Source organism: Hyperolius riggenbachi, chromosome 9 (assembly GCF_040937935.1).
Source record: "Hyperolius riggenbachi isolate aHypRig1 chromosome 9, aHypRig1.pri, whole genome shotgun sequence".
Taxonomy (NCBI): Eukaryota; Metazoa; Chordata; class Amphibia; order Anura; family Hyperoliidae; genus Hyperolius; species Hyperolius riggenbachi.
In genome coordinates, this window is record NC_090654.1 from 162,140,130 (window position 1) to 162,155,572 (window position 15,443).

General features: G+C 44.7%; 1 protein-coding gene across 1 annotated transcript in view; it reads left to right on the top strand.

The window, feature by feature from the left end:
• The window catches only part of NINJ1 (ninjurin 1), a 108,309-nt gene that overhangs the window by 81,450 nt on the left and 11,416 nt on the right, over nt 1-15,443 (top strand). Inside the window, exon 2 of the mRNA XM_068251729.1 lies at nt 10,414-10,639. Within this exon, the coding sequence (XP_068107830.1) occupies nt 10,414-10,639 (226 nt within the window). The remainder of the gene's footprint in view (nt 1-10,413; nt 10,640-15,443) is intronic.

Sequence of the window (15,443 nt, forward strand, 5' to 3'; positions counted from 1 at the left end):
GGCTTCTGGTAGCAGCAAATGAGAACGGGGTACAGCGCTGGAACAACTCCCCAAGAGAGGAACAGGAGATAGACTTAGTTTGGACAATTCAGTGGAATATGCTACATAGTGTCACATAGCGCAAGCGATACCCATATGATGCAGGGATATATGCATCTGCGGAAGATGGCGGCGCTATATAAATACTAAATAATAATATTTTGCCTCACCAGGATTGCACTTTTATTTAGCTTTCCTTTATGACAAGAACACACAGCCAGCTCTAGGTGAAGAGGGAAACAAAGGTGAATGAAGGAGGGCTGGTGCACACCAAGAGTGCTTCTGAGCGTTTTTCAAATCAACAGTGATTTGAAAAGCGCTTGGCTAATGTTACCCTATGTGGGTGTTCCCATAGCAGCGTTGTGATTTTTTCAAAATCGCAGGTATACTGCATGTAGCATGTTTTTGAGCAATTCATTCAAAAATCGCTCTGAAAATCACTTCACAAAATCACACTCACAAATTGCTAGCGATTGCTATTGTCATTTTGGCGTGCACTAGCCCAGAGAGAGGAGTGGAGAAATTGAGAATAGCCTGAGATGGAGCAGAGACCTTATCCCACATCACACAGGCTACTTGCCTGTAATCGGACTCCTGTCCCTGTCAGTCTCTCACACAAGTCAGAAAGAAGCCCTCCTGGAGTCTAGGGACTGTCAAAAACTTTTCAGCTTGTTAAACACCTTACCCACACATGCAGTCATTATAACAATGGGGAGAGACCAGACCGATGTTTGCCCACAGACCCTGAGTCCAGGCAAGCTCTGCATCATGCTGTGTATATTTACCAGCTTGCCTGTACTCTAATTTCATCATGTCGGACACTTCTGTGCTGTGGAGAGTCCAGGACTCCATAATAAACATTCTCTCACTGCAGGCTGCATCTTCTTGTGAGGGAAGCTGGGCTGCCTCTCTCATTCTATTAGCTGGAGGGAAGCACCAGAAGTAAGAAGGGAGGGAGAATGAGGCTGTTTATATTATGCGGGCTTCCCTGGCTGAATACACAGCTCAGTGCAGGGGGGAGGTTCCAGACACCCGGAATAGCCCCCTCAGTTCGCCAGTGCCCCTCCCTCACCTAGGGGCCCCCCCTCCAGAATTGCAGCCAGCGGCAGCAGCGGGGATGAATCACTTACCAGCATGACGGAGATCCATTGCTCTGCGTGCCGCTGGCTGGTCTCTCTGTCTCCTGAACTGACTGTCCAATCACGCTCTCGCAGTACTTCCTGCGAGAGCGTGATTGGACAGTCAGTTCAGGAGACAGAGACAGACCAGCCAGCGGCACGCAGAGCTACGGATCTCCATCATGCCGTTAAGTGATTCTTCCCCGGTGCTGCCGCTGGCTGCAATTCGGGGAGGGGGGGGAGCACGGAAGGGGGGCCCCTAGGTGAGGGAGGGGGGGGAGGCTTCCGCCCCTCCCCGCCGATCTGTGCACAATGTCCCCCCTTCCTGCGCTTAGCCCCCCTCCTTTTTAGCACTGGGGCCCCCAGGAGGTGGGACGGCCGGGGCCCACCAATGGGACCATCGGTGGTTCGGTGGGCCTGTCCGAGGCTGTGTGTATATATATATATACTACTTATTGGGTTCCTCACAGGAACCTTTTTTCTGACATACTAAGTAACGGTCTCCTCGCAGGGATTACTTTATAGGCATCATCAAGATATCACTGGTAGACTTGGGTTATGTGGTTTTTGTAATCATTATGGGCATGACCTGTTAAGATTGACTACGCCTATCTCTGATCTCTGCAAGTGGTTATGACCTTATATTGCACTTTTGTATCACACAGGTTCCTCGCAATTGATTAATTATAGGCGTCACCAAAGATACTGGTCAATATTGATCTAGTTGGCATATGTCGCAGGGATTTATACTATTCTTAATGGGTTTTCTTTACTGACCAGAACAGTTTGCAGCACGCTATATTGCATTAGCAATTATTTATATTGTCTTTTGAACTTTTGACAATATTTACAATTTTTTATATGTGTACATTTCTATATAAATTGTCTAATAAAGTGCAGTTTTTTGAGCAGCCATACTGGTTTGTGCTCTTTGGTTTTGTATGTAATCTTGTTTACCAGTGCTGGTACCTGCACAGAAATATTACACATGTATTACTTAATTCATCCAATTATACAGTTTCTAAGCTAAATTGCACCCAGGGCGTGAAGCCATGAATAGGTGCACGCAGTAAAGGTCAGCCAGGTCTAGTTGCCCTCAGTATAGGTAGCCAGCTATAGGTCCCCCTCAGTATAGGTAGCGTAGCCAGGCATAGGTGCCCCCAGTATAGGTAGCCAGTATAGTTGCTCCCAGTATAGGTTAGCCAGGTAGGTGCCTCCAGTGTAGGTAGCCAGTATAGTTGCCTCAGTATAGGTTAGATAGGTGGGAGCCCCCAGTATTGGTTAGTCAGGTAGGTGCCTACAGTATAGGTAGCCAGCATAGTTGCCCCCAGTATAGGTTAGATAGATAGGTGCCCCAGTGTAGGTTAGGTAGGTGCCTCCAGTATACATAGCCAGTATGGTTGCCCCCAGTATAGGTTAGCTAGGTAAGTGTCTCCAGTATAGGTTAGATAGGTAGGTGCCTCTGGTATAGGTTAGATAGGTGCCTCTGGTATAAGTTAGATAGGTAGGTGCCCCCAGTATAGGTTAGATAGGCCGGTGCCTCCAGTATAGGTTAGAAAGGTAGGTGCCCACACTATAGGTTAGATAGGCAGGTGTCTCCAATATAGGTTAGACAGGTAGGTGCCTCCAGCATAGGCAATGACGGGGGGAGAGTGGGCATAACGGAGTTACAACTCACCTTCCTCGATCTCTGCATGCACGCAGCCTCTATCTTCTTCCTGTGATTCCATGCGACTTCCATGTGATTACGTCATCACAGGGTGCACTGTTACCAACGCGACGGACACCTGGGACAGGAAGAAGATAGAGGCTGCCCGCGTGCAGGGATCGCGGAAGGTGAGTTGTAACTCTGTTATGCCTGCTCTCCTCCACTGCGCAAAGACAAAGGCAATAACTAATTAAACTATTCAGGAAAATAAAGTTAATGATAAAAAATATTTTTCTTTTTTCACAATATTATTAGGTAGTAATTCAAAATAATTAGGTTGGTAATGAAAAATAGTTAATGAAATGCTAATGGTTTTGAGCTAATACAAATTTTATGTTAATTGTATGCACCTTGCACTTGCACTTTACTTGTCAGTATAATAATAGAAAAAAAATGCTAATTTTATCACATCTTTAATTCATTTACCATGCACTGCAATAATCAATCAAATACCATTTTAACATGATTCCTTAAAATACTGAGACCGGCTCAGACTGCGTATTATTGGTGCGCTGGGAAGCCGCACCGCACCGCCAAAAACAGGCCTTCTGGCATCTGGCCAAGCAGGAAGTGACACTCACTTTCTGCCAGCCAAGCGATCACATGCGCGGAAGCGTATTGCAAAAAAACACGCTTTCATGCATGCACGACACGTAAAACCTGCAACAGGATTTCCCACTTTCATAGCTTCTGTTCCGCCGCACATTGACACAGAATTGTGCAGTAACATAGTTTTGAATGCTTGTCAGACTGACTCCTCCCGGCACACCGCAGGTAATGTGAAATCAACCATAGACTTTCATTGCCCTTTCTGTAAAGTGCAGTAAAATGCAGCCACGCACTGCGCCAGTGTGAAAGGGCCCTGAAAGAGATGCTGCATAGGGTAAAAATCTTGAATAAATCGTGAATTGTCATGCAGCTTTTCAGTAAAATACTGAACTATTTCCACATGTGGGAAAATCTTGCATTTGGGAAAAAAAGTCCAAAACACTGAATGCGGTATTTTACCAATCTTTTATTTTTTACCAAATGCATCTTTGTGAATTGAAGCCATAGCCTCTGTCTACTCACACTCCTGTGAAAAATTCCACCCAACATATTAGATCAAGTCGAAATGTGTTCAGAATCAGAAATACACTGTCACGCATGACACATCATTTCATACTGCACACTCATCTGTAATGCTCACCACATGCACTGGATTCCACACAGAATAGACCAAACATACCTTACAGCTATACACTATACAATTATGAACCTTACATTCACATAACGTTCCATACATGCATAACAGTTGCATACAGGTTTATACACTTATAAAAAAAAAGAGAGCAGACTGCCTGTTACATGACATAGCATTTTACTTTTACAGCAAGCATCACACTTTATATAAATTACATGTTCCACTTACTTTTTAAACCCTGCAGCCATGTGTCCTGATTTCACCTCCATCATCTGGTGCCTTACGATTGAAGTTACTGACTGAGCTTACAGTATGATGGTTAAGTACACTCAGATTACAGTATGCTGGTAACGAGTGTTGCCCTTATACTGTAAAATAAATTATGGCTTTATAACCTTTCCTATGCGCTAGTACCATTGTCTTAACATTTTGTCTCCCTCAACCAACATGAAACTTTCATACGCCTCTGTTGCATCAGACTGGCCGCTGCGTAATATGTTGGCGCTTTACAATAACAATAAATAAATAAATTAATTAAATAAATAACTGTCCGAAGTTACAGGACCCGGTATTGAAGCAGGAGAAGGCTGAGGATGATGGCATGGGAGTGATCCGTGCGGATGGGGCTGGAGGAAGGATGTGTGTGTGTGTGTGTATATATATATATATATATATATATATATATATATATATATATATATATATATACACTTGATCATACCCTGCTTCTCCAGTCTCTCTCTGCACTGGGAATCGAGGGCCTAGCACATTCCTGAATCAAATCTTACCTGTCTGGGCATTCCTTCATGGTCTGCTACGCCAATACCAACTCCTCTCCATGCCCACTGTCTGTGGGAGTACCCCAAGACTCTGTCCTTGGACCCCTCCTCTGTTCCATTTATCCTCATGGCCTGGAACAAATAATAAGCTCTTTTGGCTTTCAATATCACCATTATGCTGATGATACCCAAATGTATTGTTCTGCCCCAGACCTCTCCACACTTCTATCTGTCTATCCGCTGTATCTACATTCATGTGATCCCTTTTCCTTAAACTCAACATAAGCGAAATGGAGATTGTGATATTTCCTCCTTCGCTCTCTGTTACACCTTCTATTGTCACAATCAGTGTAGATAACACCCCAATAACCTCAACCCCTAAAGCTCGCTTTCTGGGGGTAATTCTGGACTCTCATTTATACCACATATCAGCACATTAACTACCTCCTGCTACTTCCATCTTGAAAACATTTCCAGGATCTGTACCTTCCCTTTCACAAGAGGCAACCAAAATGCTTTTACATGCTTTAATCTTCTCCCATCTTGACCACTGTACCACCCTACTCTGTGGCTTACCAAAAAGCAGACTGGCGCCTCTCCAGTCCCTACTAAACTCTGCTGCCAGTCTCATCCACCTCTCTTTCAGATCCTCTGAGGCAGCCCCTCTCTGCCAATGTCTCCATTGGTTACCTATTACCCAAATAATCCAGTTTAAACTTCTCACACTTGCATACAAAGCTATACACAAGCTGTCACCTCCATGCATTTCCTCATTAATCTCCAGATACCTCCCTGCCCGGATCCTCTGTTCCTCACAGGAGACCCTTTTGTCCTCTAGCCTGGTCGCCTCCTCTCACTCTCACATCCAGGACTTCTCACGAGCTTTCCTCCTCCTTTGGAACTCTCTAACACAGGCTGTGTGTTATGCTCCAAGCCTAGAAACCTTCAAATGCACTCTGAAAACATACCTTTTCAGACAAGCCTCTAATTTGTTATAGGTAGCACTAAAGATTCACTGCCTCACCCATTAACCCCTGTGTCTCCTTCCCTATTGTTTCCTCCCCACTACACTCTAGATTGTAAGCTTGCAAGGGCAGGGACCTCCTTCTAGTGTTTCTCATACTGCTGTAATTTACCATATGCACATGTAAATTTAGAGATATCTCAAAGTACATATTAACTATGTATGTATTTGTATGTCTACTATTGAATGTCATGACTATACAGTGTCTTCAATTTCTCATTTGTTCCCCAATATTTGTTTTGTGCTATGTACACTGCTACGGAAAATGTTGGTGCTATATAAATAATGTAATAATGTAAATAAAAATATATACTGTATGTGTGTATAGATATATATCTATCTATGTCTATCTATATATATATATATATATATATATATATATATATATATATATATATATATATATATATATATATATATATATATATATATATATATATAGTAAACCGGCGGAACTCAGGTAACTGGCATTCTCAAGTGACCAGCAACTACAGGGGGGCAAGCCTTTCTCCCACAAATGCAGAGCAGCTCACAGTGGAAAACACCTACCAGAGCTACAGACAATGGGCCTCTTCATTTCCTACAGCTGGCAGCTACATTGGTTCATGTGCATGCATTCAGAGCTGTATGGAGGATGCAGCAGAACAGCCGGCAGCAGTAAGAAGTAAAGAGGACCTGCCTGTGCTAGATAAGAGGCTATTCTATATACACTACTCAAAAAAGAAAAGAACACAAAAAAAGACATCTTAGATCTGAATTAATTAAATATTCTTATTAAATACTCCGTTCTTTACATAGTTGAATGTGTTGACAGCAAAATCACACAAATTATCAATGGAAATCAAATTTATCAACCAATGGAGGTTTGGATTTAGAGTCACACTGAAATTAAAGTGGAAAAAAATACTACAGGCTTATCCAACTTTGGTGTAGTGTGCTTAAAACAAGACACAATAAGCTTAGTAGTGTGTGTCCTCCACATGCCTGCATGACCTCCCTACAAAGTCTGAGCATGCTCCTGATGAGGTCGAGGATGGTCTGAGGGATCTCCTCCCAGACCTGAACTAAAGCATCCATTAACTGCTGGACAGTCTGTGGTGCAACGTGGCGTTGGTGGATGGAGTGAGACATGATGTCCCAGATGTGCTCAATTGGATTCAGGTCTGGAGAATGGGCAGGCCAGTCCATAGCATCAATGCCTTCATCTTGCAGGAGGTGCTGACACACTTCAGCTCCATGAGGTCAAGCATTGTCATGCATTAGGAGGAACCCAGTGCCAACTGCACCAGCAAATGGTCTCACAAGGGGTCTGAGGATCTCATCTCGGTATCTAATGGCAGTCAGGCTACATCTGGCAAGCAAATGAAGGGCTGTGCAGCCCCCCCAAAGAAATGCAACCCCACACCATTACTGACTCACTGCCAAACCGGTCATGCTGGAGGATGTTGTAGGCAGCAGAACGTTCTCCACGGCGTCTCCAGACTCTGTCAAATGTGCTCAGTGAGAACCTTCTTTCATCTGTGAAGAGCATCGTGAGCCAGTGGCAAATTTGCCAAACTTGGTGTTCTCTGGCAAATGCCAAAGTCCTGATGGTGTTGAGAAGTTAGCTCAACCACCACCTGTGAACATCGGGCTCTCATACCACCCTCATCAAGTCTGTTTGAGCAGACACATACAAAGTGTGACCCGCTGAAGGTCATTTTGCAGGGCTCTGGCAGTGCTCCTCCTGTCCTCCTTGCACAAAGGCAGAGGTAGCGGTCCTGCTGCTGGCTTGTTGTCCTCCTACGGCCTCCATCACCTCTCCTGATGTCCTGGCCTGTCTCCTGGTAGCGCCTCCATGCTCTGGACACTTCGCCGACAGACACAGCAAACCTTTTTGCCATGGGCCGCATTGATGTACTATCCTGGATGAGCTGCACTACCTGAGCCACTTGCGTGGGTTGTAGACTCCGTCTCATGCTACCACTAGAGTGAAAGCACCATCAGCATATTAAGTGACCAAACATCACCTAGAATACATAGGAACTGAGAAGTGATGTGTGGTCACCACCACCTGCAGAACCACTTCTTTATTGCGGATTTATTGCTAATTGCCACCTGTTGTCTACTCCATTTGCACAACAGCATGTGAAATTTATTGTCAATCAGTGTTGCTACCTAATTGGACAGTTTGATTTCACAGAAGTGTGATTGACTTGGTGTTACATTGTGTTGTTTAAGTGTTCTCATTATTTTTTTGAGCAGTGTAACTTTGTCTCATCTGCTTTGGCACTTTAAATATGAAGTTGTTAGTTTGGGCGTTAGTTGTTAACCCTCTGGGCGATACAATTATATCGCCCAAGAGGTGGCGCAGCACTATTTTTTAATTTTTTTTATTTTTTAAATCATGTAGCGAGCCCAGGGCTCGCTACATGATAGCCGCAGCGCAGCGGCATCCCCCCACCCACTCCGATCGCCTTCGGCGATCAGAGTAAGCAGGAAATCCCGTTCAGAACGGGAATTCCTGCTGGGCTTCCCTGGTCGCCATGGCGACGGGGCGGGATGACGTCACCGACGTCATGGACGTCGTGACGTCATAGGGAGTTCCGATCCACCCCTCAGCGCTGCCTGGCACTGATTGGCCAGGCTGCGCAAGGGGTTGGGGAGGGGGGGGGCTGCGCGGAACGGCGGGTAGCGGCGGATCGGCGGCGAGCGGCGCGATCGGAAGTTACACGCAGCTAGCAAAGTGCTAGCTGCGTGTAACAAAAAAAAAATTATGCAAATCGGCCCAGCGGGGCCTGAGAAATCCTCCTGCGCGACATACCCCGAGCTCAGCTCGGGATTATCGCTCAGGAGGTTAAATTGGGCACTGCTATAGACTACAATGTAAATTGCAGGTATGGGGGCACAGATTATATAATATGTGCAGTGGAGGCCCCTATTATACAGAACAACTTGTTATTGGAGGTTGCCAAGCGGCGGAGATAGTGGCAGCAGTGGCATGCGGAGTTCGGCTATCATAATCAGGAGCCCAGGGTTTGGCTATTAACCAACCAAACCCAACATCATCTAGTGTTAGGTGGGGGGAGGGGGGTTAGTGTTAAAGGATACCAGAGCCGAAAAGGTTTGGAGAAACTTTCTCCTCTGTCCCCCTCCTTACATACCTAAAGGTCCTTGGCAGCCTCTTCCGGGTCGTTGGTTTTGGGCATCAGTATGTGAAGTGTGGTCTGGTGTTAGTCGAGGATCAGAAATGCAGACATCAAACCAACAAACCTTGATTCCAGTGATACCTTTAATGACTAACTGTACATGGTTTATTGCAAGCTTTCGAAACGTTGAGTTTCTTCCTCAGGCATTATACAGAACTGTATCGTATTGTACGGTTCTGATACAGTTCTGTATAATGCATGAAGAAGAAACAACGTTTTGAAAGCTTGCAATAAACCATGTACAGTTAGTCATTAAAGGTATCACCAGAATCCACGTTTGTTGGTTTGATGTCGGCATCAGTATGCAGGTGCTAGCCCGGCTGCGCGCGTCCCTCAGCATGCATGCACGCACATGATGTAATAATGACATCATACGCAGAGCGTTCCTGGCCGCGATCGCATGCTGAGGCACGCCCACATCTGGGCTAGTGCCTGCGCACTAAGGCTTGATTCCGGCAATGCAGAAGAGACTGCTGGCTTTAGTTAAGAAAGGAGGCGGATAGAGGAGAACGGGGAATGCCTACTCCCCCGTTTCTTCAAACCTTTGCGGCTCTGGTCCCGTCACTGCCGTCAGTCGGCTCAAGTCTACGCACTACGTTCCTGGGAGCACACAAACGGTTAACCTTCAGTGTTTACATTAGGTAGATCGCGAAGGCCTTCATGGTAGATCCTGACCCCATGGTAGATCCGACCCCACTACATTTTCCATTCTGTATATACAAGTGTGCTACTAAAATTGTACATAGGTAGATCATTTTGACATGCTATTTTTTTTAAAGTAGCTCACAAGCCGAAAAAATGTGGGCACCTCTGGTTTACATATTAGCACATTAGAACAATGCCACAGCTCAGGCACAGCTGATAGCCTTAATTTACACTTGCAGATTACTTCCTGAAAATAAGACAGGATGATCTCTCTAAACACGCACAGAGTGAATTTCTCAGCAACAAAATGTGTTTTCCTTGTATGCTATGCAAACGTTTAAAGTGGACCTGAACTCTTGCACAGGACAGAAGGAAAATGTAGAAAAATGCACCCTGTATGTATTTAGAGAGGTTAGCCTGTCAAATTCTCCCTCATCTGTGACTAATCACAAGTTGTAATTTGATCTCTCCCCTGTGTCACCTGACTGCCATGGCAGATAAGCGCATTTGAAAACACAGAATGTTAACAATAATTATGCTTCCATGAAAGCAGGACGTAGACACAATGAAGATTTATTTCAGCTGCTGAAGAGATACGTAAATAGCGCAATTCACAACAGTAATAAGCATCAGACATATTTGTAGATTGCTGACGTTGCTGTTGTTCAGATAATAGCATATGTGATTAGAACATGCCTCTCATGCTCAGTCTGTCTCTCTCTATTCTAGGTTATAATTCGAAGAAACAGAAGGAATCTGAATATAAACCATTACGCCAATAAGAAGAGTGCAGCAGAGAGCATGCTGGATATTGCTCTGTTAATGGCCAATGCTTCACAACTGAAAGCTGTCATACATCAGGGACCTTCATTGCCATTTTATATTCCCCTCATCACCCTAATCTCCATATCCCTCATCCTCCAGATTGTGGTTGGAGTTCTACTAATCTTCATTGGTTTGTATCTCTGTTGATTTCCATCTTTATATATTTCACTGGGGTTAAACTGGCAATCGATGTTGAAGGATATTTGGAGATACAGGGACAATCCGTCAGTCTTAATATGTCTATTGACCCATGCTACAGTATAAAATAAGAATACTGTGGTTGCTTTATGATTATGTTTATGCTATTCAAAGGGAGTGTATAGGTAAAAGTAATACAAACGGCCACTGTTGGCGGAGGTGTATGGCAAACAAGGCTTTAGGCATGGACTCCAAATGATTTGGGGTGCAGAGCACAAGCCATTCTCTGCCTTACCACAGGTTAGCTGTTATGGTGCAGCCTGCAACTAGAGATCAGGAAAGAGTAGGAGAGCAGAGCAGTGGCTAGTTGGTGTAGTAGGATGACTACACTTATGGTGCCCAGCAATCTTACCTAGTTACTTCAGCCCAGCATGTGTTCATCCACACTGTATGGCTTCTACTGGCTTTCGCCACGTGACCTCCCCCTTTATTCCGTCACTAGGGCTGTACACAAATGATTGGAGGGTGGGAGATACAGCATGACTGACATTAACACAAGCTGAGAAAAAGAGTGTCTGGACATATAAGTGCTGTCACCCAACACTGGAAACTGTTATAGCATCCGCCTGTTTCTGGGGTCTGCAATAGTGATGGGAATTCTGGCTCTTCTCTGAGAATCGGCTCCCATTAAAGAGCCGGCTCTTACGGCTCTGAATCGGCTCTTTATTAAATATCACTACACACCACTCAGAATCGGAGTAAAAGCCCCGCCCCCGTCTCCATGACAACTCCAGACTGCTTCGCTGACTGGGGCAATCCCTCCTGCTACTGCTCTGCTCCGCCCCATACACTCCTACAAGCTGCACGAGGAGGACTACATCTCCCAGCATGCCTCAGCGCCCTTTATTACATAGCAAATCAGAGCTGTGTGGGGCGGCTGAGTCATCGGCTCTTTTAAAACTGAGAGCCGGCTCTTGTCGTTCACAGCAAAGAGCCGGCTCTTAGAGCCGGCTCTTAGAGCCGGCTCGTTCGCGAACGACCCATCACTAGTCTGCAATGAAGGACTGACTTACTGGAGTCTGTATATGGGGTGCTGTCTGTTACAGGGGTTACTAGGACCTGTCATGAGGTGCTTTTTTATAGGTGGTCTTTCATGAGGTGTGTCTGTATATTTGTGAGAAATGCATATTTTATTTTTATTGTTTGGGGAACATACTGTCTAGTTAATATTAGAAGGATATGCTGCCTGATATTTTTTATTTTTTTCCTTTTGAAAAATGCTTATATGCTGGCCTATTTACATGTCACAGTAACTCACCTATTGCTTACACCTCATTCTTACTGGCCATGCCTCACTTCTGTTCCAGTGATTGCCCTAGGCGCTATTATTTCTAGATACACCACTAACTATTGGGGCAAGAGAAACCATGCTATTTAGGCCAGGTTTTTGACAAGTATTTTTTTAAGTGATGTTCAACTGTTCATAAAAAACATGTTTTATATTAGTATTGGAGTAATTCTCTGAAGCTGCATTGTAGTTAGCTGTGTTCAGAGGGTGTTACTAGGCAGTATGTATTTTACACAGAGAATTAGAAAGTACAGATTTAATGGTTGCAGAATATTACTATTTGCGTTTCTAGGAAATGTGCTCAGCAAGCGGCAAACTAGAATGGAAGGATACTTGTTGACAATTTTAAAATAGGAAAGGTGCAAATTTATTTTAAAGGGAAGGTCCAAGCAAAAAAAAAAAAAAAAGGTGGTTTCACTTACCTGGGGCTTCTACCAACCCCATGCAGCCATCCTGTGCCCTCGTAGTCACTCACTGCTGATCCAGTCCCTCGCTGGCAGCATGCCGACCTCGGAGGTCGGCGGGTCGCATTGCGTACATTTTTACGAATTCCCACTAGTGCAGGAATATTAACACATACATTTTTACGCGTTAGTGGTTCAATGCGTACATTTTTTCGCATTGAACCACTAACGCGTAAAAATGTATATGTTAATGTTCCTGCACTAGCGAGAATGCGTAAAAATGTATGCAATGCGACCCGCCGACCTCCGAGGTGAGGGACTGGAGCAGCAGTGAGTGACTACGAGGGCACAGGATGGCTGCATGGGGCTGGTAGAAGCCCCAGGTAGGTGAAACTCATTTTTTTTTTGCTGGGACCTTCCCTTTAAGGTAGAGTGACCAGACGTCCCGGATTGCCCGGGACGCGTCCCGGATTCGGGGTCCGCTGTCCCAGGCTTAATGAGGTCCCGGGAAACGTCCCGCTTTCAGCAGCGGGACGTCCCGGCCTCGGGACTCTGGCCACTCTCTCCTCAATGAACTGGCAGCGGCGTCTATAGACGCCGTGCCAGTTTATTGCCTGCAGCCCTGCTCCAGCCTCCTCTTCCGGTGTCTGTTCCGACACCGGCAGAGCAGGGCTACGGCAAGATGGCTGCCGAAGCCCTGTACTGGAGACCTATTTGTGTCTCCAGTACAGGGCTTCGGGCGCCATCTTGCCGTAGCCCTGTCAGCGCGGGAGACTGCAGGAGAAGTAAGACGGTCCCAGGAGCAGCGCGCCAGAGGCCGGAGACTTCTGCCAGGTGAGTAAATCAATGCTTTCTTTTCCAGGTGAAATGTTTGCCCGCATTGTTTCTTTTCCAGGTGAAATGTTTGCCCGCATTGTTTCTTTTACAGGTGAAATGTTTGCCCGCATTGTTTCTTTTACAGGTGAAATGTTTGCCCGCATTGTTTCTTTTACAGGTGAAATGTTTGCCCACATTGTTTCTTTTACAGGTGAAATGTTTGCCCGCATTGTTTCTTTTCCGGTGAAATGTTTGCCCGCATTGTTTCTTTTCCGGTGAAATGTTTGCCCGCATTGTTTCTTTTCCGGTGAAATGTTTGCCCGCAGTGCGTTTCTTTTCGGGTGAAATGTTTGCCCGCAGTGCGTTTCTTTTCTGGTGAAATGTTTGCCCGCATTGCGTTTCTTTTCTGGTGAAATGTTTGCCCGCATTGCGTTTCTTTTCTGGTGAAATGTTTGCCCGCATTGCGTTTCTTTTGTACTGACATGTTGCCCGCATTGCGTTTATTTTGTACTGACATGTTTGCCCGCATTGCGTTTATTTTGTACTGACATGTTTGCCCGCATTGCGTTTATTTTGTACTGACTTGTTTGCCCGCATTGCGTTTACTTTGTACTGACATGTTTGCCCGCATTGCATTTATTTTATACTGACATGTTGCCCGCATTGCGGTTATTTTGTGCTGACATGTTGCCTATTGCGTTTATTTTCTGGTGCCCGGGGTAACCGTTACTGCATTTATTATTTGATGGTCATAGATGGCTATGTTTGCTGCTTTGTGGTTACGGTATACTATTAGCATCACACAGTTTCTGCACACCCATGATGCAAAGTCTTGTTTGTCAACATCATGGCGTAAACACTGCTTTCTTATGCCTCGCTGTTACATCATTACGTTAGCTCCGCCCATACAATGTCATGGCCATGCCCATTTTTCTCCGCGGCGCGCTCCTCAGTCCTCCCCACTTTTCGGCGCGCCGCCGCCCCCCCCCCCCCGCCCCCCTCCTCGTTCCAGGTTGGACCCACAAAAATCTGGTCACTCTACTTTAAGGGCTATGTCATATGAGACACAGAGAAACTGCATTGTATGCCATGAATGACTTTATTAGCAACAGCTTAGCATTTTGGTACAGCTGTGACTAACTATAGCAAGTAACTGCTGCTGCTCTGTGTTATGATATATATATATATATATATATATATATATATATATATATATATGTTTATGTTTTTCTATTTTGAGAATTAAGGTTGTTTTTGTTTTCAGTCAAAAAATGATACAATGTTTCTGTATGATCCATAGTTTATTAAATAAATAAGAAAAAATTAATTTGCCATGTGCGGCCACCTTATAATCTCCTGGCCAACATTGGTTTCCAGTTTTTTGTTTTATGTTTGTTTTTAACAATTGATTTACAGAACACTTGTGGACTCCATGTTAGAGGACTAGTTTTAACCTGCATGTAGGCACTTACGGTAGTCTGCAACAGCTCCATGAACTGGACCCTTGGTCCATGGAGCACTAAATAATGCCTCTTAATTAAAGTGAAACTAAACAGGTCAGCAGGAAAAGTGCAATATTTCTTTAGACCACAATCATAGAGGCAGAGAAAGCATGGTAGATGCACAGAAGTTGCCGACTACTTCAGTTCCATGCAGGACAAGGTGGACATATTTCAGCTGATCCCTGAAACTGAAAGGTACTTTGGTTCAGTAGTTAAATCATTTGTGAAGAACTCTTCAGGCAGATTTGAGAGATGGGGGGGGGGGGGGGGGGCATAGAAATTTGAATGAATAAAATGGCAGATGCTGAGAATGCTGAGAGGGAGCAGACAGATAAAGCTTTCTTGAGAGTCCAAGAACTAGAAGCAAAATTAATGAATTTAGAGCTGCTTAACAGCGCAGCTTAATGTGAAGGCGCTCCTTGACATTAAGCTGCGCTTCTAAATAGCGCAGCTTGATGAATCAGGCCCTATGATACTATTCCTTATATATTTTAGAGCAGAGAGGATGTTCTTAGTTTAGGTCTGCTTTAACAAAATGATGGCCTACAGACATCAGTGTTGTGACAAGTTATTATTCCTGCATCAGGATTTGTGAATGGCAGATAAGGTCTGGATAACCTCAGGGTGGTTCTAAATATAATTTACCAAGTTTATAAATAAAATACCCCAGCTTTTCTGTTATCACTTGCTTTAGTCAAAGCATTGTATACGCTCCATGAAATTCAT